Below are 21,018 nucleotides of genomic sequence, written 5' to 3' on the forward strand. Positions count from 1 at the left end.
GCACGAAAGTGCTGTTTGAGTGAATGCTTACGAGCCTGCTGCTGCCTACCACCGCTCAGTCAGACTGCACTATCAAATAATAACATAACACACAGGAATACGAGGCTTTGGTCATTAATATGGACGAATCCGTAAACTATCATTCGAAAACAAAACGTTTATTATTAGCGCATATAACCTGACTATGCGTGCAATGAACGCAAGAGAAGTGACACAATATCACCTGGTTAATATTGCCTGCTAACCTGGATTTCTTTTAGCTAACTAAATATGCAGGTTTAAAAATATATACTTATGTGTATTGATTTTAAGAAAGGTATTGATGTTTATGGTTAGGTACACGTTGGAGCAACGACAGTCCTTTTTCACGAATGCGCACCGCATCGATTATATGCAACGCAGGACACGCTAGATAAACTAGTAATATTATCAACCATGTGTAGTTAACTAGTGATTATGATTGATTGATTGTTTTTTATAAGATAAGTTTAATGCTAGCTAGCAACTTACCTTGGCTTCTTACTGCATTCGCATAACAGGTAGGCTCCTCGTGGAGTGCAATGAGAGGCAGGTGGTTAACGCGTTGGACTAGTTAACCATAAGGTTGCAAGATTGAATCACCGAGCTGACAAGGTAAAAATCTGTCGTTCTCCTCCTAAACAAGGCAGTTAACCCACCGTTCCAAGGCCGTCATTGAAAATAAGAATGTGTTCTTAACTTACTTGCCTATTTAAATAAAAAGTGTAAAAGAAAATATATATACACACAAATGTTTATATATATATATATATATATATATAAACATATACATATAAACATATACATATATAAACATTTGTATATATATATAAACATTTGTATATATATATAAACATATACATAAACATATACACACATATATATATATATATATATAAACATATACACACATATATATATATATATATAAACATATACACACATATAAATATATATATATAAACATATACACACATATATATATATAAACATATATATATATAAACATATACACACATATATATATATAAACATATATACATATATATATTTTCTTTTTTTTATCGGCCAAATCGGTGTCCAAAAAAACCGATTTCCGATTGTTATGAAAACTTGAAATCGGCCATTCCGATTAATCGGTCGACCCCTACTTCTGACCCACTGGAATTGTGAATTATAAGTTAAATAATCTATCTGTAAAAAATTGTTGGAAAATTACTTGTGTCATGCACACAGTAGATGTCCTAACAGACTTGCCAAAACTATAGTTTGTTAACAAGAAATTTGTGGAGTGGTTGAAAAAAATGAGTTTTAACAACTCCTACCTAAGTGTACGTAAACTTCCGACTTCAACTGTATAATTTAACAGTTCCATTTTACGTCATACTGAAATAATGTATTCTAATTTACCGGTTTCTCAGTTATTTAGCCGGGGGGGGGGGGGGGGGGGGGGGGGGTTGGACGCGCCCCGCCACAGGAGTCTCTAGTGCGCGATGGGACAAGGATATCCCTGCCGACCAAACCCTCCCCTAACCCGGACAACGCTGGGCCAATTGTGCGCCGCCCCATGGGTCTCCTGGTCACGGCCGGCTGCGACAGAGCCTGGACTCGAACCTAGAATGGGAGGCCCCTCCACGCTATTCAACCCTATTGTAAACCCATAAAATGTCAGATGTCAGGCTATCCACTGTTGGACTGTCCAACCTTGGAGTCTCCCATTTTGGATTCTCAGACCTGACAAAAATCAATTTGGGACTCTCCGACTTGAATTGGGAGTCTCGGATTTAGAAACATCCAATTTGGCTTTCTTACTGCCATCAACCATCACCTCTTGCAACCTATTCCTCCTCCATTCACAGCTCTCCTCATAGGGGCACATCCTACACTTCCAAGCCTCTTCTATATCCTCAATATCCACTCCATGGGGCTCCCTCTCCCCCCTCCAGAAGGCCAGGTAGTCCCTGAGCTCAGCCCTTAGCTGGGTCTCCTCAAACTCTACCTCCCTGTTTCCTATGAGGACTCCGGAGCTCTGATGTCTGTATTCCAGGCATAGCTTGTCAATGGGCTGGAGGTTAGAGAAATGTAGCACAACCAACAAGTGGTCCACAAGATCTCCGAAGGTGACTGCCAGGAGGTCCAATTTCTGGGCATACCTCTGGAGCTCTGACCCAAAGGCCTGGTGGGGCCGGAGCTTGAGGAAGTGGAGGAGCTGATCCCTCTTCATAGAACCCTGAACCATGGAGTCAAACAGCAGCTTATACACACCCACCTGACAGAGAGATCAGAGAGAGAAAGTGATCAGAGAGAGAGCGATCAGAGAAGAGTCAGAGACCAGAGGGACAGATAAATGAGAGAGACCAGAAAGAGAGAGAAAGGTCAAAGAGAGAGCGACACCAAAGAGGTCAGCGAAACATCAGAGCGACACAGTGTGTGGTGTGGTAGTGTAGCATAGGGCCTTTTGGGGGCACTAAGCTACACTAAAGAAAAGTTTGTTTCAACTAACTATGGATAAAGTCCAGGTAGCAGATAATGGTCCCTAATATATATTATTGCATGTAGTTGGGTTCTATACATGGGTTCTAACTTGAAAAAAGTATTTGTTAGTTAACAATTGTACAATTTATGCTCCCTGCATATTAATACCACAAAGACTGCCAGAAAGCCCCGAATGCAAGATTGTAATTTCTAAGGCATTGAGATATACACTACCGTTCAAAAATTTGGGGTCACTTGGAAATGTCCTTGTTTTTGCTAGAAGGCCAGCATCCCGGAGTCACCTCTTCACTGTTGATGTTGAGACGGGTGTTTTGAGGGTACTGTTTAATGAAGCTGCCACTTGAAGATTTGAGGAGTCTGTTTCTCAAACTAGACACTTTAATGTACTTGTCCTCTTGCTCAGTTGTGCACCGGGGCCTCACACTCCTCTTTCTATTCTGATTAGAGCCAGTTTGCGCTGTTCTGTGAAGGGAGTAGTACACAGCGTTGTACGAGATCTTCAGTTTCTTGCCAATTTTTCACATGGAATAGCCTGCATTTCTCAGAACAGGAAAAGACCGACAAGTTTCAGAAGAAAGCTCTTTGTTTCTGGTCATTTTGAGCCGAACCCATCGAACCCACAAATGCTGATGCTCCAGATACTCAACTCTTCTAAAGAAGGCCAGTTTTATTGATCTTTAATTAGCACAACAGTTTTAAGCTGTGCTAACATAATTGCAAAAGGGTTTTCTAATGATCCATTAGCCTTTGAAAATGAAACTTGGATTAGCTAACACAACTTGCCATTGGAATACAAGAGTGATGGTTGCTGATAATGAGCCTCTGTACGCCTATGTAGATATTCCATAAAATATCTGCTGTTTCCAGCAAAAATAGTCATTTGGAACATTAACAAAGTCTACACTGTATTTCTGATAAACGTCATGTTATTTAAAAAAAAAAGAAGCTTTTCTTTGAAAAACAAGGACATTTATAAGTGACCCCAAACTTTTGAACGGTAGTGTAAGTGCTACACTGGTTCCAGAGCCTTTTTTTTTTTGTTTACTCAACTTTTCGGTCCCAGTGTTACCTGAACTAAAAGAAAATGTGTTGGCCCAAACTTAGCTCCAGAAGATTGGAATGCTGTGAACCAAATGTTTGTGAGTTCAAATACCAGGTGAGGTCATGTTGAATATGAATTACTGTATAAATTAACATGCAATGTAATCATGTACAATATGTAAGTTGAAAACATTGTATGTTAAAATCACTGTGTGTGTAACATTCTTTATTTTAGGTAAGCTGCCCTAATAACAATTTCAAACTAAATGAACACGAGACGTTTTGAGAAAAACACATTTTAAGTTGACCAAATTTCTGCCTAAGTTCTCTCATGTTGGAGCTAAGTTTGGGCCTACTACAAAATGTTAAGTTCTGGTAACACTTTGATCAAAAAGTTGAGTAAACTAAAAAAAAGGTTGTGGAACCAGTTACTTAATAATATTTAGTTGAAACAACTTGATGTTTGTTTACAATGTAGATGGTTGGGGGCCTGTCATGCCAAATAGTGTCCCCCTGCCAAAAAGAGTCTCCTCTTCTCCCCCCTGTTTGTTCTAGCAAACAAACAGCAGAGACCTGAGGACACCATCCAACCTGGAACAGAGTTTATGGGGACTGAATGCCAGATACAACTTCAATTAGCACTGAGGTGTGAAGTAAAAGGTGTTGTCTTTGGGACCAACAAGTGGCAGGAGTCTTTGAAGCACCCTTTGAAGCCCCCTCCTGCTGTTCAAAGACCATTCACTGAGTTTTCTGCACGTTAACTCCAGAAGCTTATTACCTAAAATGGATCAATTGAAAGTGTGGGTTCACAGCTCCAATCCAGATGTGTTGGTCATTACTGACATGTGGTCAAGAAAGAGTGTTTTGAATACTGATGTTATAACCAGAAAGGTTAACCTTTTTCAAGCAAGACAGATCTTCCTAAAGTGGGGGAGGGGCAACCTTTACCAAGGATCACCTTCAGTGTTCGGTTGTATCCACAAAGTCTGTCCCCAAACAATTTGATTTGCTGGTTTTAAGCATGAAACTTTCAAATAGCTTATTGTTGACTGTTGCTAGGCGCTAACGTCCTCCATCAGCACCGGCCTGTACCTTAGGACTTGGTCAGGTGGTTTTAAGCATGTCCCAGTTTAGGGCTGCTAAACTGGGACATGCTTAAAAAACCTGACCAAGTCCTAAAGCAATGGTAGTCCTAAATCTTTTTGACTCCAAAACCCCAGAAAAGGCTACTCTTCAATGTTATCCTCACAAATAATCCTGATAGGTATCAGTCTGGTGTTTTCTGTAATGACCTTAGTGATCACTGTTTTACAGCCTGTGTTCGTAATGGCTACTCAGTGAAACGACCTGTCCTGATTTGCCATAAAGGCTTGCTAAAAAACTATAATGAGTAAGCCTTCCTTCATGAACTGGCCTCTTTAAAATGGTATAAAAATCAGCTTGATACCCTCTGTCGAAGATGCTTGGACCTTCTCTTTTCACATTTTCAGTGGTATAGTTAACAAACATGCCCCCATAAAGAAATCTAGAATTAAAAACAAGTTCAGCCCCTGGTTCGACCGTGATCTTGCAGAGTTACTCCACCTCAAGAATTGCATTTGGCGAAAGGCTCGGCACACGCCTACTCAGGCTGACTGGCTCTTATTCAAGCAAATGAGAAGTATGTGCACTCAGGCTATCCGGAGGGCCAAAGTTAGTTACTTTAAGGAGCAGTTCTCCCTCTCTGGGTCTAACCAAGATGTTCTGGAAAATGGACCTGTAGAATAAACCCTCCTCACAGCTGCCCATGTCCCTTAATGTTGAGGTTGTCACTGACAAGAAGCACATGGCTGAGCTCTTTAATGACCACTTCATTAAGTCAGGATTCATATTTGACTCAGCCATGCTTCCTTGCTCGTACAACATTTCCTAATCTCCCTCTTTTCCCCCTGCCCCCCTACAAAGTTTCTCCTTACAAGCAGTCACTGAGTCCGAGGAGCTAAAGGAGCTCCTTAAACTTGACCCCAAAAAAACATCTGGGTCAGATGTTTAGACCCTTCTTTAAGGTTGCTGCCCCTATTATCACCAAGCCTGTCTCACCTTTCTGGTGAGGTTCCAATTGCTTGGAAGGCAGCCAATTTGTTCTTTATTTAAAAGGGTGAGATCAAGCTGGTCCGAACTGTTTACAGGCCTATTTCTATTTTGCCAATAATCAACTGACCGGCTTTCTTGATGTCTATAGTATTCTCTCGGGTATGCAATGTGGTCTCCGCTCAGGTTATGGAAGCATCACTGCAACCTTATAGGTCCTCAATGATGTCACCATTGCCCTTGATTCTAAGCAATGTTGTACTGCTATTTTTATTGACTTGGCCAAAGCTTTTGATACAGTAGACCATTCCATTCTTGTGGGTATTGACTAAGGAGTATTGGTGTCTGAGTGGTCTTTGGCCTGGATTGCTAACTACATCTCTCAAAGAGTGCATGAATTCAGAAAATCGGCTGTCTCAGCCACTGCCTATCACCAAGAGAAATACCCCAAGGCTCGATCCTAGGCCCCACAATCTTCTCAATTTACATCAACAACATAGCTCAGGTAGTAGGAAGCTCTCTCATCCATCTATATGCAGATGATACAGTCTTATACTCAGCTGGCCCCTCCATCGGATTGTGTTTTAAATGCTCTACAACAAACCTTTCTTAGTGTCCAACAAGCTTTCTCTACCCATAACCTTGTGCTGAACACCTAAAAAAACAAACAAGTCATGTGGTTTGGTAAGAGGAATGCCCCTCTCCCCACAGGTGTGATTACTACCTCTGAGGGTTTAGAGCTTGAGGTAGTCACCTCATACAAGTACTTTGGAGTATGGCTAGACGGTACACTGTCCTTCTCTCAGCAAATATCAAAGCTGCAGCCTAAAGTTAAATCTAGACTTGGTTTCCTCTATCGTAATCGCTCCCCTTTCACCCCAGCTGCCAAACTAACCCTGTTTCAGATTGTAATCTAGCATGGGATGGATGGTAGAGACTTCATTTATGGATCGGCAGGTAAGGGTACTCTCGAGCAACTAGATGTTCTTTACCATTTGGCCATCAGATTTGCCACCAATGCTCCTTATAGGACACATCACTGCACTCTATACTACTCTGTAAATTGGTCATCTGTGTATAGTCACAATACCCACTTGTTGATACTTATTTATAAAACCCTCTTAGGCATCACTCACCCCTGTCTGAGATATCTACAGCAGCTCTCATCCTCCACATAACACCCGTTCTGCCAGTCACATTCTGTTAAAGGTCCACAAAGCACACACATCCCTGTGTCGCTCCTCTTTTCAGTTCACTGCAGCAAGTGACTGGAACGAGCTGCAACAAACACTCAAACTGGACAGTTGTATCTCCATCTCTTCATTCAAAGACTCAATCATGGACACTCTTACTGACAGTTGTGGCTGCTTTGCTTCTACCTTCTTGCCCTTTGTGCTGTTGTCTGTGCCCAATAATGCTTGAACCATGTTTTGTGCTACTACAATGTTGTGTTGCTACCATGCTGTGTTGTCATGTTTTTCTTGCTAGGTTGTGGTCTTTGGTCTCTCTTTATGCAGTTGTGTTGTCTCTCTTGTCGTGTTGTCTTTTGATATAGATATATATATATATATATATTACACACACACTGCTCAAAAAATTAAGGGAACACTTAAACAACAATGTAACTCCAAGTCAATCACACTTCTGTGAAATCAAACTGTTCACTTAGGAAGCAACACTGATTGACAATAAATTTCACATGCTGTTGTGCAAATGGAATAGACAACAGGTGGACATTATAGGCAATTAGCAAGACACCCCCAATAAAGGAGTGGTTCTGCAGGTGGTGACCACAGACCACTTCTCAGTTCCTATGCTTCATGGCTGATGTTTTGGTCACTTTTGAATGCTGGCGGTGCTTTCACTCTAGTGGTAGCATGAGTCTACAACCCACACAAGTGGCTCAGGTAGTGCAGCTCATCCAGGATGGTACATCAATGAGAGCTGTGGCAAAAAGGTTTGCTGTGTCTGTCAGCGTAGTGTCCAGAGCATGGAGGCGCTACCAGGAGACAGGCCAGTACATCAGGAGACGTGGAGGAGGCCGTAGGAGGGCAACAACCCAGCAGCAGGACCGCTACCTCCGCCTTTGTGCAAGGAGGAGCACTACCAGAGCCCTGCAAAATGACCTCCAGCAGGCCACAAATGTGTATGTGTCTGCTCAAACGGTCAGAAACAGACTCCATGAGGGTGGTATGAGGGCCCTACGTCCAGAGGTGGGGGTTGTGCTTACAGCCCAACACCGTGCAGGATGTTTGGCATTTGCCAGAGAACACCAAGATTGGCAAATTCGCCACTGGCGCCCTGTGCTCTTCACAGATGAAAGCAGGTTCACACTGAGCACGTGACAGACGTGACAGTCTGGAGATGCCGTGGAGAACGTTCTACTGCCTGCAACATCCTCCAGCATGACCGGTTTGGCGGTGGGTCAGTCATGTTGTGGGGTGGCATTTCTTTGGGGTGGGCCGCACAGCCCTCCATGTGCTCACCAGAGGTAGCCTGACTGCCATTAGGTACCGAGATGAGATCCTCAGACCCCTTGTGAGACCATATGCTAGTGCGGTTGGCCCTGGGTTCCTCCTAATGCAAGACAATGCTAGACCTCATGTGGCTGGAGTGTGTCAGCAGTTCCTGCAAGAGGAAGGCATTGATGCTATGGACTGGCCAACCCGTTCTCCAGACCTGAATCCAATTGAGCACATCTGGGACATCATGTCTCGCTCCATCCACCAACGCCACACCAGACTGTCCAGGAGTTGGCGGATGCTTTAGTCCAGGTCTGGGAGGAGATCCCTCAGGAGACCATCCGCCACCTCATCAGGAGCATGCCCAGGTGTTGTAGGGAGGTCATACAGGCACGTGGAGGCCACACACACACTACTGAGCCTCATTTTGACTTGTTTTAAGGACATTACAGCCAAGTTGGATCAGCCTGTAGAGTGGTTTTCCACTTTAATTTTGAGTGTGACTCCAAATCCAGACCTCAATGGGTTGATAAATTTGATTTCCATTCATAATTTGTGTGATTTTGTTGTAAACACATTCAACTATGTAAAGAAAAAAGTATTTAATAAGAATGTCATTCAGATCTAGGATGTGTTATTTTAGTGTTCCCTTTATTTTTTTGAGCAGTATATATATATATATATATATATATAGGTTAAATAAAAAGTCAGCTAGCCAGCTACAATAGCAGGCTAGCTAACCAGTTATATTTAGCTAGCTATTATAGTACCTGTTATTGTAGCTTTCTGTCCAGTTTGAGTATGTAGCTTGCACTTCAATGGCATCCCTCAATGAGATTATTTTATCTTTCCAACCGATCGAAGTACTATGAAGGCACCACTGATCTCGACAAGAGGCACAACATTCAGAGAAATTCTAGCCGGGTGTTTGCATAGCGATGATAAAAAGAACGTCATTTAGGCTGTAATGATCTCCAAATTTCGAATCATTAGGACATCACACCGTTGATATAGCAATGGACACTAATAGTTGATCAAATCCCATTATGACGCAGAGGGGGACACTTTTTGGCCGGGGGACATTATTTGGTATGACAGTCCCGCTAGCGGCCTCTTATATAATTTATTGGCTGGACCGGCACTTTGTGGAGCCTACCTGTAGAGAGTGTCCCTTGGCCTGGGCAGGATGCGGCAGGGAGTTGTGACTGCGGGTCTTCAGTTCACTCAGGACCAGATCCCCAGACTTACTACAATACAGCTCATCAACCACACCCAGGAAAAACACCCCATCCAACACACCTAACACTGGAAACTCCCGTACCAGCTGGCCTGGGAAACACACACAAACAGATTCTGAGATGGCTATTTGCAAAAGTTTATCATCTTTTGTCATCATTACAGTATGATCATATTTAGTGTACTCTATCAAACCTGATCAGTACCACCATACCTGCCTCCAGAGCTGGGACCATCTGTATCAGGTTGATGAGTTTCAAGGCTTCCCTGTCCTCTCTGGTATGAACAACAACAGTCACAGCATCTGGGTTTGCCTCCAGTTCTAGACACATATATACAAGGACAGGAAATAGGTTATCATCACTAACTACCTCCACATCATCCATAAAGAGATCAAGCATGCACATGAAAACACAGGGATTTATGTTATGGGGAAAGTTGAAGTTACAAAATTACTTGTTACATGAAAGCAGTCTATGGGCCAATGACCTTCCATTCAGGATTGGCTCATGAAATAGTTAATTATGGTTATGGAAATATATGATTACATTCTAGGGCACATGCTGCTTACCTCTAGCAAGATGAATACTGGCCCCTGTCATCACTGCAGGCCTTCTCATCTCTCTCCTCTTCATATGAGGCTTGAGGAACCCATAGACCACTTTAATTTCACACCATGACTGCTCACACAGCTGAGTAACATTCAGGTGATGCTTACTGAACCTCTCCATTGGACTCTGGTCTGGGACTGACAGGGTAACAGTGCTCCTATTGTTGCTCAGCCTCTCGAACGGGGCCACGACCTTGTGACCCCTGATGGACGGACACATTGGTAATGGGGGGAATAAAAAATAAATTGATAGTTACATATCGCAATATTATTTTGGATGATATATTGATACTTTGACTCCAAGTATCGATTTGTAAAACAAATATTTTAAGCTAGGTAGCGTTAGCTAGCGGTAGATAGCTGTACCTGTGCCAAAAAGAGGGTAATTTTCATCCTATACAGTAGCTTGTTCTCCATCTTTTTAAATAGTGAGCCAACATGTTTTCAGCACTTTTATTTTCATGACCGATGAAAACTAATTTTTATCATGGCTCTCGTCTCTCTGTAGCAGACATACTGTATAGTGAACAATACATATATCGCAATACATATAGAATTGTGAGAATTGCAATACATATCGTATCGGCACCTAAGTATCGTGATAATATCATTGTGATGTCCCTTGCCATTCCCAGCCCTAATGTACACGCACACAGACATGCGCTGTTAATCATCCCTCTCACACACACACAGAACAGAAGTTGCTGATCCCCTCTATGTTACCCCCCTCTAGGTTGCACAAAAGCATCTGTTGGATTCTAGCTTGAAATATTGTTATTCCTGTTACCATTAATATAACTTATTGATTACATGTATAAGGAATGTATATGTGGTCAATGAAGGGTGGATAGGAATTAGGTGTATGGAGGGTGGGAGACAAGGGGAAGTTCAGAAAGTTAATATTCTGTCCCATGTTTCTAAAGAGGGAGGCAGGGTTAATAGTTATCAGAGACTAAGGCAGGCCAGCTGCAGAACTAGGGAGAAGAGAGAGGACTTCATCAATCAACATATGAAGTGAGAAGCAACCTCTGGGAGGGGGACCAGAGGGGCCCACCACAACAGTCCTATCTCACACATACATACACTTCCACGCAGGTTCAAGCATCAGGCAGAGCCATGACTTCACCAGTGAGAGGAACCAATTAAGTTCTGTATGGCACTACAGAGATGTATTGGCTGTCTAGAAGTGTAAGGAGTTGACCCTCTTTATAACCTACCTATTAGTAGGTTATAAATATATGTGCTTGTGTAATTATGCTTCGTCTTTGCAGCTGTATGACCCAGTAATTGAATAAACTTAGTTTGAGCTTTTTCTAGGTCGTTTGACCTTAGTTTGACCTTTTTCTAGGTCGTCACACATCATATAAAGTGAACCAGAGTCAAATATCTCTGTATGGCACTGCAGTGTTGAGAACTGTTAAAGGTTCAACTTTGCATAATATACATGAATGGGTTTACCGTTTCTTAATTTGGCCATCAATTCTCTCCTCCTTCTTGGCAAGGGACTGGCCATCATTGACCACACACACCCCCAGTGTCGGACTGTGTTGATCAGCACCAGCGCTCAAACTGGTACTGGTACCAGCAGGAGTCAGACTGGTACCAGCAGGGGGAGTTAAACTAGGTTGGTCAGAAGGGGCTAGAGTAGATGAAATATAAGAAAGATACTGTAGTAAGGGAACTTCAGAGAAGTAATAGTTACTATATTTTATTAACTGTATAGATTGACCTATGGACAACTGTTTAAAATGTAGTGTATAAACTATGACACTGTATTGCTGTAATGTACATTCAGGCATAGGATACAGAAGAGCAGAGAATACGGTTCATGAAAACAGTTCATAGTATTCAATAATCCCATTGGGCATGCATCTCGTCTAGAAATGCTGTTAGCAAACATTTCAATAAGCAGTCATACTCACCGAGACGCTCTGAAAGTATCCTGATGAGTTGTGCATTGCTTATATCACACCCGTCATCTAATGGATCGTCCCTTGGAGTTGTTTTTGAATTCATTGTAAAAAGTGAAAGTACATTAGACTAAGACTGATTCTTTAACTCATAATTACGCGTAGTCAAATAATGTTCATTATTGGACCTGACAATAGACAATTGTATTACGCAGTTGTTTTGCCCAGACTTGTTAATGAAGTCACACCTCTCAATGACGTCAGTATTGTTTAGATCGTGTCTCATTGGTTCGTTTCTGTGGAGGATCACATGCGAGTAACTAGTGTTGCAGCGATTGGTTATTGTAACAAAATATGGAGTCTAGTTTTATACTTTGTATAAAGTGTAGTGCTATGTATCCTTCGATATAAAGCAGTTGACAAACAATGTATCAAAGGAAAGTGTACTCTATATTTAACTATCAATAGTTTGATGATGTATCGACTTAGCCCAAAGAGTCCATAGAGAATGAAACCGCATAAACGTTGATACGGTGGTATGGAGTCAGGAAGCGTTGACGTCTACCAACGCGAGCGATAGAATTGTTTAACCTTTATTTTTTTAAAGGAGTCATACTGAGACCAGGGTTGTTTTTTAAATGTACAGATGAGCCCTGAATTACAGAAAATACACACATCAATATAAATACAAAATGCAAGGAGAAAGAACATGGTCATAAAAAACAAACACATTCACTTTACCTTTATTTAACCAGGTAGGCTAGTTGAGAACAAGTTCTCATTTGCAACTGCGACCTGGCCAAGATAAAGCGTAGCAATTCGACACATACAACAGAGTTACACATGGAATAAACAAAACATACAGTCAATAATACAGTAGAACAAAAGAAAACAAAAAGTATATATACAGTGAGTGCAAATGCGGTAAGTTAAGGAAATAAATAGGCCATGGTGGCGAAGTAATTACAATAGTCATCATTTCATCAGTAACAAGGTCCTCAATCAGCCTTCTGAATTGCCCCAAAGGCACCAAAACATCACATTTAAGAACATTTAAGATTTTTCCACAAATAAAAAGGTGCAAGAAAACTAAAAGCTGATTTACCTAACTCAGTAGAGACCAAAGGGATTTCCAGAGTTAACTATCCCTGAGACTGTGTGGTAACTCCTATGTTTAAAGTTTAGTAAAGATGTTCGGTACAGTGGGGCATTTTGTAAAAGAGCTTTATAAATGAAAACATGGCCATGTATCAACCTACGTGACATGAAAAAGGGCCAATATCCAGAAACCTGATTTAACACCATCAGTTACATGCATCCTGTCTAGGCCAATTGAGGAAGGCCTCTGAATTAGCACTGAATGATCGACAGTATCGAAAGTCTGACAGGTCAATGCAGAGGGCAGCACAATGTTGCCTTTTAGCCATACAGTAAAGCCGCATTATTTATAACTAGGAATGCAGCAGAGATATGATCTGCGATGTGTGCTATGATCTGGTCTGTACATTTAAAATACATTTCAAAGTTAAGATCTTAGCTGAGAATGAATCAAGGATTTTAATATTTTAGCTAGGCAAGAAAGTTTAGAAATAGGATGATAATTTTTAAGGTCACAAGGGTCACCACCTTTGTGAAGGGGGAGTACATGGGCCACCTTCCAAACCTTGGTGATAGTACCAGACATAATCGCCAGGTTAAAAATATGGGTTAATGATTTAGCAATCAGGGGGGCAGAGAGCTGCAGCAGAAATGGATCAAGCATAGCCTCAGTGGATGTTTAAAAAAAAAATGTTTACATCAATCTTAAGCAAGCACATCACAGATAGTAAATTGTTAAAATGAAAACAAAGATTCACTAGAAGTTGACGGGTTAACCGTTGAGTCTGCCAGCCTTTAGCTGAGGGAAGAGCAGTCGACTGACTGACGAGGGTCAATTAAACCACCTTTTATTTGAAAGAAACAGACAGCAAGAGAAAGAAGAGAAAGGACAAAACAAAATATAAAAAGCGTGGATCTACGAGAAATTGTCAGAGCTCGCATTTAAACTCTGGCGATGAACCAGGTTGGTTTGATGCTCACAAAATCTAGTTTTAAATGCCCAGCGTAGGCCTATAGGCCTACCTACAACTGTTTTACCATAACATTATCATTGTAACCCCAAAACAGATCTGTTTAATGTTTGTCATAGATTTGTTAAAGTTGCAATATGTAACTTTTTGGGCGATCTGACCAAATTAATATAGAAATGCAGTTATAGATCTGTCACTCATTGAAAGCAAGTCTAAGAACCTGTATATCTATCTGTTCTTTGTGCACGATTTCCAGTGGCATGTACATCTCAGTGGGGCAAACCCAGCAAAGCCACTAACCAACACTAAATAATACATTAATTGGACTACAACATTAACAAACGGTGTGCACAAACTGTTAGGGCCTTGCGAAAGTATTCACCCCCCTTGGCATTTTTCCTATTTTGTTGCCTTACAACCTGGAATTAAAATAGATTTTGGGGGTTTTGTATCATTTGATTTACACAACATGCCTACCACTTTGAAGATGCAAAATATTTTTTGATTGTGAAACAAACAAGAAATAAGACACAAAAAAAACATAACTTGAGCGTGCGTAACTATTCACCCCCAAAAGGCAATACTTTGTAGAGCCACCTTTTGCAGCAATTACAGCTGCAAGTCTCTTGGGGGTATGTCTCTATAAGTTTGGTACAGCCAGTCACTGGGATCTTTTTAGTTTTGGTGGGCAGTCCTCTCTGAGCAGGTGTGTTGTGGTGCCATATTCTTTAAAAAAAAACGTAATAATGGATTTAATGGTGCTCCATGAGATGTTCAAAGTTTCTGATATCTTTCTATAACCCAACCCTGATCTGTACTTCTCCACAACTTTGTCCCTCACCTGTTTGGCGAGCTCATTGGTCTTCATGGTGTCGCTTGCTTGCTTGGTGGTGCTGCTGCTGCTGCCGCTGCTTGCTTGCTTGCTTGCGCTGCTTGCTTGCTTTGTTGCGCTGCTTGCTTGCTTTGTTGCGCTGCTTGCTTGCTTTGTTGCGCTGCTTGCTTGCTTTGTTGCGCTGCTTGCTTGCTTTGTTGCGCTGCTTGCTTGCTTTGTTGCGCTGCTTGCTTGCTTTGTTGCGCTGCTTGCTTGCTTGCTTGCTTGCTTGCTTGCTTTGTTGCGCTGCTTGCTTTGTTGCGCTGCTTGCTTTGTTGCGCTGCTAGCGTTGGAGACACTGGGGCCTTTCAGAACAAGTGTGTATATACTGAGATCATGTGACAGATCATGTGACACTTAGATTGCACACAGGTGGACTTTAATTCATTATGTGACTTCTGAAGGTAATTGGTTGCATCAGATCTTATTTAGGGGCTTCATTGCAAAGGGGGGGAATATGCACGCACCACTTTTCAGTTTTGTATTTTTTTGAATTCTTTGAAAACAAGTAATTATTATTTATTTTAATTTCACTTCCAAAATGTGGACTATTTTGTGTATGTCCATAACATGAAATACAAATACAAATCCATTTAAATTCAGTTTGTAATGCAACAAAATATGAAAAACACCAAGGGGGTGTATACTTTTGCAAGGCAATGTAAAGCTGTCTCAACAGAAGAGTCCCAACAGCAAAGTCCCAACACCTAACCACGGCTACACATGGCTGTCAGAAGAGCCTTGTCTGGCAGCAAAACAGTTAATTCAGTCTCATTTAATGCATTTTAAAAACAGATAACTGATATGTCTGACTTGCTTAAACAAATGTGGTTTCTACTGACAATTGATATGTAAACTCAGCAAAAAAAGAAATGTCATCTTACTGTCAACTGCGTTTATTTTCAGCAAACTTAACATGTGTAAATATTTGCATGAGCATAACAAGATTCAACAACTGAGACATAAACTGAACAAGTTCCACAGACATGTAACTAACAGAAATGGAATAATGTGTCCCTGAACAAAGGGGGGGTCTAAATCAAAAGTCAGTATCTGGTGTGGCCACCAGCTGTATTAAGTACTGCAGTTCATCACGTCCTCATGGTCTGCACCTGATTTGCCAGTTCTTGCTGTGAGATGTTACCCCACTCTTCCACCAAGGCACCTGCAAGTTCCCGGACATTTCTGGGGGGAATGGCCCTAGCCCTCACCCTCCGATCCAACAGGTCCCAGACGTGCTCAAAGGGATTGAGATCCAAGCTCTTCGCTGGCCATGGCAGAACACTGACATTTCTGTCTTGCAGGAAATCCCGCACAGAACGAGCAGTATGGCTGGTGGCATTGTCATGCTGGAGGGTCATGTCAGGATGAGCCTGCAGGAAGGGTACCACATGATGGAGGAGGATGTCGTCCCTGCAACGCACAGCGTTGAGATTGCCTGCAATGACACCAAGCTCAGTCCGATGATGCTGTGACACACCGCCCCAGACCCTCCACCTCCAAATCGATCCCGCTCCAGAGTACAGGCCTTGGTGTAACGCTAATTTCTTCGACGATAAATGCGAATCCGACCATCACCCCCGGTGAGACAAAACCATGACTTGTCAGTGGATAGCACTTTTTGCCAGTCCTGTCTGGTCCAGCGACGGTGGGTTTGTGCCCAAAGACGACGTTGTTGCCGGTGATGTCTGGTGAGGTCCTGCCTTACAAAAGGCCTACAAGCCCTCAGTCCAGCCTCTCTCAGCCTATTGTGGACAGTCTGTCTGGACTGATGGAGGGATTGTGCGTTGTTGGTGTAACTCGGGAAGTTGTTGTTGCCATCATGTACCTGTCCCGCAGGTGTGATATTCGGATGTACCGATCCTGTGCAGGTGTTGTTACACGTGGTCTGCCACTGCGAGGACGATCAGCTGCCCGTCCTGTTTCCCTCTCTTAGGCGTCTCACAGTACGGATATTGCAATTTATTGACCTGGCCACATCTGGGATGAACGTAGTCAATATAACAATTTGTTCAGCACCTTTGAAATGTACAGCAATAGAATTCAGAACATGGGCCGTTCTTGCAGTATTCTCCCTGTACACAAAGTCAGAACCGTAGGATAAATAAAGGGGGCATATAAGCCCCAATGGAAGCGCTTACAATTTTTGATGGCTACAATTCTCTAAAGGGGAAAAATTATCATTATTAAAGGGAACAAATTATTAGGGTGAGGCACATGGGCTACTAACAGCTTACCACACAACATACACTTAGTATTACTTTCTTAGCTACAGTACACATACAGTTGAAGTCGGAAGTTTACATACACCTTAACCAAATACAAATACTCAGTTTCACAATTTCTGACATTTAATCCAAGTAAAGATTCCCTGTTTTAGGTCAGTTAGGATCACCACTTTATTTTAAGAATGGGAAATGTCAGAATAATAGTAGAGAGAATCATTTCAGCTTTTATTTCTTTCATCACATTCCCAGTGGGTCAGAAGTTTACATACTAATTGAGTGTATGGTAACATTGCCTTTAAATTGCTTAACTTGGGATAAACGTTTTGGGTAGCCTTCCACAAGCTTCCCACAATAAATTGGGTGAATTTTGGCCCATTCCTCCTGACAGAGCTGGTGTAACCGAGTCAGGTTTGTAGGCCTCCTTTCTCGTACACGCTTTTCAGTTCTACCCACACATTTTCTATAGGGTTGAGGTCAGGGCTTTGTGATGGCCACTCCAGTATCTTGACTTTGTTGTCCTTAAGTTAGGGATAGGCGGGATGCAAATGTCTCAACTGGCCAATAGCCAGGGAAAATGCAGAGCGCCAGATTCAAATAAAATGCTATAAAATTCAAACTTTCATTAAATCACACATGTAAGATACTCAATTAAAGCTACACTCGTTGTGAATCCAGCCAACATGATCAGATTTTTAAAATGCTTTTCGACGAAAGCATAAGAAGCTATTATCTGATAGCCTGCACCATCTGCACCAGCAGTAAACAAAGGGGTTAGCATATTTCAACCCTGCAGGCGCTACACAAAACGCTGAAATAAAATATAAAACATGCATTACCTTTGACGAGCTTCTTTTGTTGGCACTCCAATATGTCCGATAAACATCACAATTGGTCCTTTTGTTCGATTAATTCCGTCCATATATATCCAAAATTTATAAAGCACGTTTGATCCAGAAAAAAAACAGCTTACAAAAAACGCAAATACAAAATATTTCAAAAGTTGCCTATAAACTTTGCCAAAATATTTCAAACTACTTTTGTAATACATCTTTAGGTATTTTTAAACGTTAATAATCGATCAAATTGTAGACGGGGCAATCTGTGAAAACAAACCAGCGCCACTTTTCACGTCTTGCGCAACTCACAAAGGTGTACCCAGTTCCTAGTTGGCTTACTTCTTCATTGCACAAAGGAATAACCTCAAACAAATTCCAAAGACTGGTGACATCCAGTGGAAGCGGTAGGAAGTGAAAACAGGTTCCTAAGAAATATCCCTTGGCAATGACAGGTCAGGGAACAGAGAGAGGAAAATAAAAATTCTGAACAGTTAGTCCTCTGGGTTTTGCTTGCTACATAAGTTATGTTATACTTACAGACATGATTCAAACTGTTTTAGAAACTTCAGAGTGTTCTATCCAAATCTATGAATGTATGTATATCTTATATTCTTGGCATGAGTAGCAGGAAGTTGAAATTGGGCACGCTATTTATCCAAAAGTGAAAATTCTGCCCCCTAGTCCCAAGAGGTTTTAAGCCATTTTGCCCCAACTTTGGAAGTATGCTCAGGGGTCATTGTCCATTTGGAAGACCCATTTGCAAACAAGCTTTAACTGATGTCTTGAAATGTCGCTTCAATATATCCACATAATTTTCCACCCTCATGATGCCATCTATTTTGTGAAGTGCACCAGTCCCTCCTGCAACAAATTACCTTCACAACATGTTGCTGCCACCCCCGTGCTTCACAGTTGGGATGGTGTTCTTCGGCTTGCAAGCCTCCCCCTTTTTCCTCCAAACATAGCGATGGTCATTATGGCCAAACAGTTCTATTTTTTTTCATCAGACCAGAGGACATTTCTCCAAAAAGTACGATCTTTGTCCCCATGTGCAGTTGCAAACCTTAGTCTGGCATGTTTATGGGGGTTTTGGAGCAGTGGCTTCTTCCTTGCTGAGCTCCCTTTCAGGTTCTGTCGATATAGTACTCATTTTACTGTGGATTTAGATACTTTAGATACTTTTGTACCAGTATCCTCCAGCATCTTCACAAGGTCCTTTGCTGTCGTTCTGGGATTGATTTGCACTTTTCTCACCAAAGCAAGTTCAGCTCTAGGAGACAGAACACCACTCCTTCCTGAGCGGTATGACGGCTGCGTTGTCCCATGGTGTTTATACTTGCTTACTATTGTTTGTACAGATGAACGTGGTACCTTTAGGTGTTTGGAAATTGTTCCCAAGGATGAACCAGACTTGTGGAGGTCTACAGTTTTTTTCTGAGGTCTGTCTGATTTCTTTAGATTTTCCCATGACGTCAAGCAGAGGCACTGAGTTTTAAGGTAGGCCTTGAAATACATCCACAGAGCTTGTTTTTTTCTGAGTTCCCAGTTGTCCTCAACTCACTGAAGTCTGAGATTTCCCAGTTCCGAGTTTGCAGTTGTTTTGAAAGCTGCAGAAATCATGCTAGATTGATGGCTAATGTTGAACGTTTATCCTTTTAGACTTGGAAAAGAGACCCTTAAAACCAGACTTGGACCACAAATCCACCCCACTGAAGATCAGGCTAGTCAAATCAAATGTTATTTGTCACGTGCCAAATACAACAGGTGAAGATCTTACAGTGAAATGCTTACTTACAAGTCCTTAACCAACAATGCAGTTAAGAAAAATAAGTTTAGTAAAAAATAGATGCGTAAAAAATAAAAGTAACAAATATTTAAAGGGCAGCAGTAAAATAACAATAGCGAGGCTATATACAGGGGGTACCGATACAGAGTCAATGTGCAGGGGCACCGGTTAGTAGAGGTAAAATGTACACTACCGTTCAAAAGTTGGGTCAAAAGAAATGTCCTTGTTTTTGAAAGAAAAAAAAAAAAAAATCCATTAAAATAACATAAAATTGATCAGAAATACAGTGTAGACATTGTTAATGTTGTAAATGATTATTGAAGCTGGAAACGGCAGATTTTTTATGGAATATCTACATAGGCGTACAGAGCAACCATCACTCCTGTGCTCCAACTAAAAGTTTTGTGAGTTAATCCAAGTTATCATTAAAAAAAGGCTAATTGATCATTAGAAAACCCTTTTGTAATTGTTAGCACAGCTGAAAACAGTTGTGCTGATTAAAGAAGCAATACAACTGGCCTTCTTTAGACTAGTTGAGTATCTGGAGTATTAGCATTTGTGGGTTTGATTACAGGCTCAAAATGGCCAGAAACAAAGAGCTTTCTTCTGAAACTAGTCAGTCTTTTCTTGTTCTGAGAAATGAAGGCTATTACATGAGAGAAATTGCCGAGAAACTGAAGATCTCGTACAATGCTGTGTACTTCTCCCTTCACAGAACAGCGCAAACTGGCCCTAACCAGAATAGAAGTGGAGTGGGAGGCCCCAGTACACAACAGAGCAAGAGCACAAGTACATTAAAGTGTCTAGTTTGAGAAACAGATGCCTCACAAGTGCTGAATTGGCAGCTTTATTAAACAGTACCTGCAGCCTAACTGCATTGTTCTAAGGCACTGCATCTCAGTGCTAGCTGTGCCACCAGAGACTCTGGGTTCGAGCCAAGGCTCTGTCGCAGCCAGCCGCAACATGGAGGTCCATGGGGCGACGCACAATTGGCCTAGCGTCGTCTGGGTTAGGGAGGGTTTGGCCGGTAGGGATATCCTTGTCTCATCGCGCACTAGCGACTCCTGTGGCGGGCCGGGCGCAGTGCGCGCTAACCAGGTCGCTAGGGGCACGATGTTTCCTCCAACACATTGGTGCAGCTGGCTTCTGGGTCTCTTTCTCCTGCGCATGACAGGGATGAGGGCCTTATCGGGCATCAGAAGTAACTCCTTTGTGTCCGACTCATTAAAGAAAAAAAATATTCTTCCAGTACGGGGTGAGTAATCGCTGTTCTGATATCCAGAAGCTCTTTTTGGTCATAAGAGATGGTGGCAGAAACATCATGTACAAAATAAGTTATAAATAACGTGAAAACACATCACAATTGGTTAGGGGACTGTAACACG

General features: G+C 41.8%; 1 protein-coding gene across 2 annotated transcripts; it reads right to left on the reverse strand.

Annotated features, from left to right (window-relative positions):
* Nucleotides 1–1,535: 1,535 nt before the first annotated feature.
* Nucleotides 1,536–12,089, reverse strand: LOC109906075 (exonuclease V). 2 transcript variants are annotated; one of them, XM_020503734.2, is made up of 6 exons: nucleotides 11,856–12,089; nucleotides 11,392–11,572; nucleotides 9,895–10,136; nucleotides 9,538–9,645; nucleotides 9,244–9,416; nucleotides 1,536–2,287 (listed from the first exon to the last, which is right to left on the reverse strand). In XM_020503734.2, the coding sequence occupies exons 1-6, from the start codon at nucleotides 11,947–11,949 to the stop codon at nucleotides 1,763–1,765; spliced, it is 1,323 nt and encodes a 440-aa protein (XP_020359323.1). In that variant the 5' UTR covers nucleotides 11,950–12,089; the 3' UTR covers nucleotides 1,536–1,762. The 2 variants fall into 2 exon arrangements, with proteins under 2 accessions (XP_020359323.1, XP_020359324.1); XM_020503735.2 differs by lacking the exon at nucleotides 11,392–11,572 and having other exon boundaries at nucleotides 11,856–11,942.
* Between the last annotated feature and the right edge of the window lie 8,929 nt (nucleotides 12,090–21,018).

This window comes from Oncorhynchus kisutch, linkage group LG15, assembly GCF_002021735.2.
Source record: "Oncorhynchus kisutch isolate 150728-3 linkage group LG15, Okis_V2, whole genome shotgun sequence".
Taxonomy (NCBI): Eukaryota; Metazoa; Chordata; class Actinopteri; order Salmoniformes; family Salmonidae; genus Oncorhynchus; species Oncorhynchus kisutch.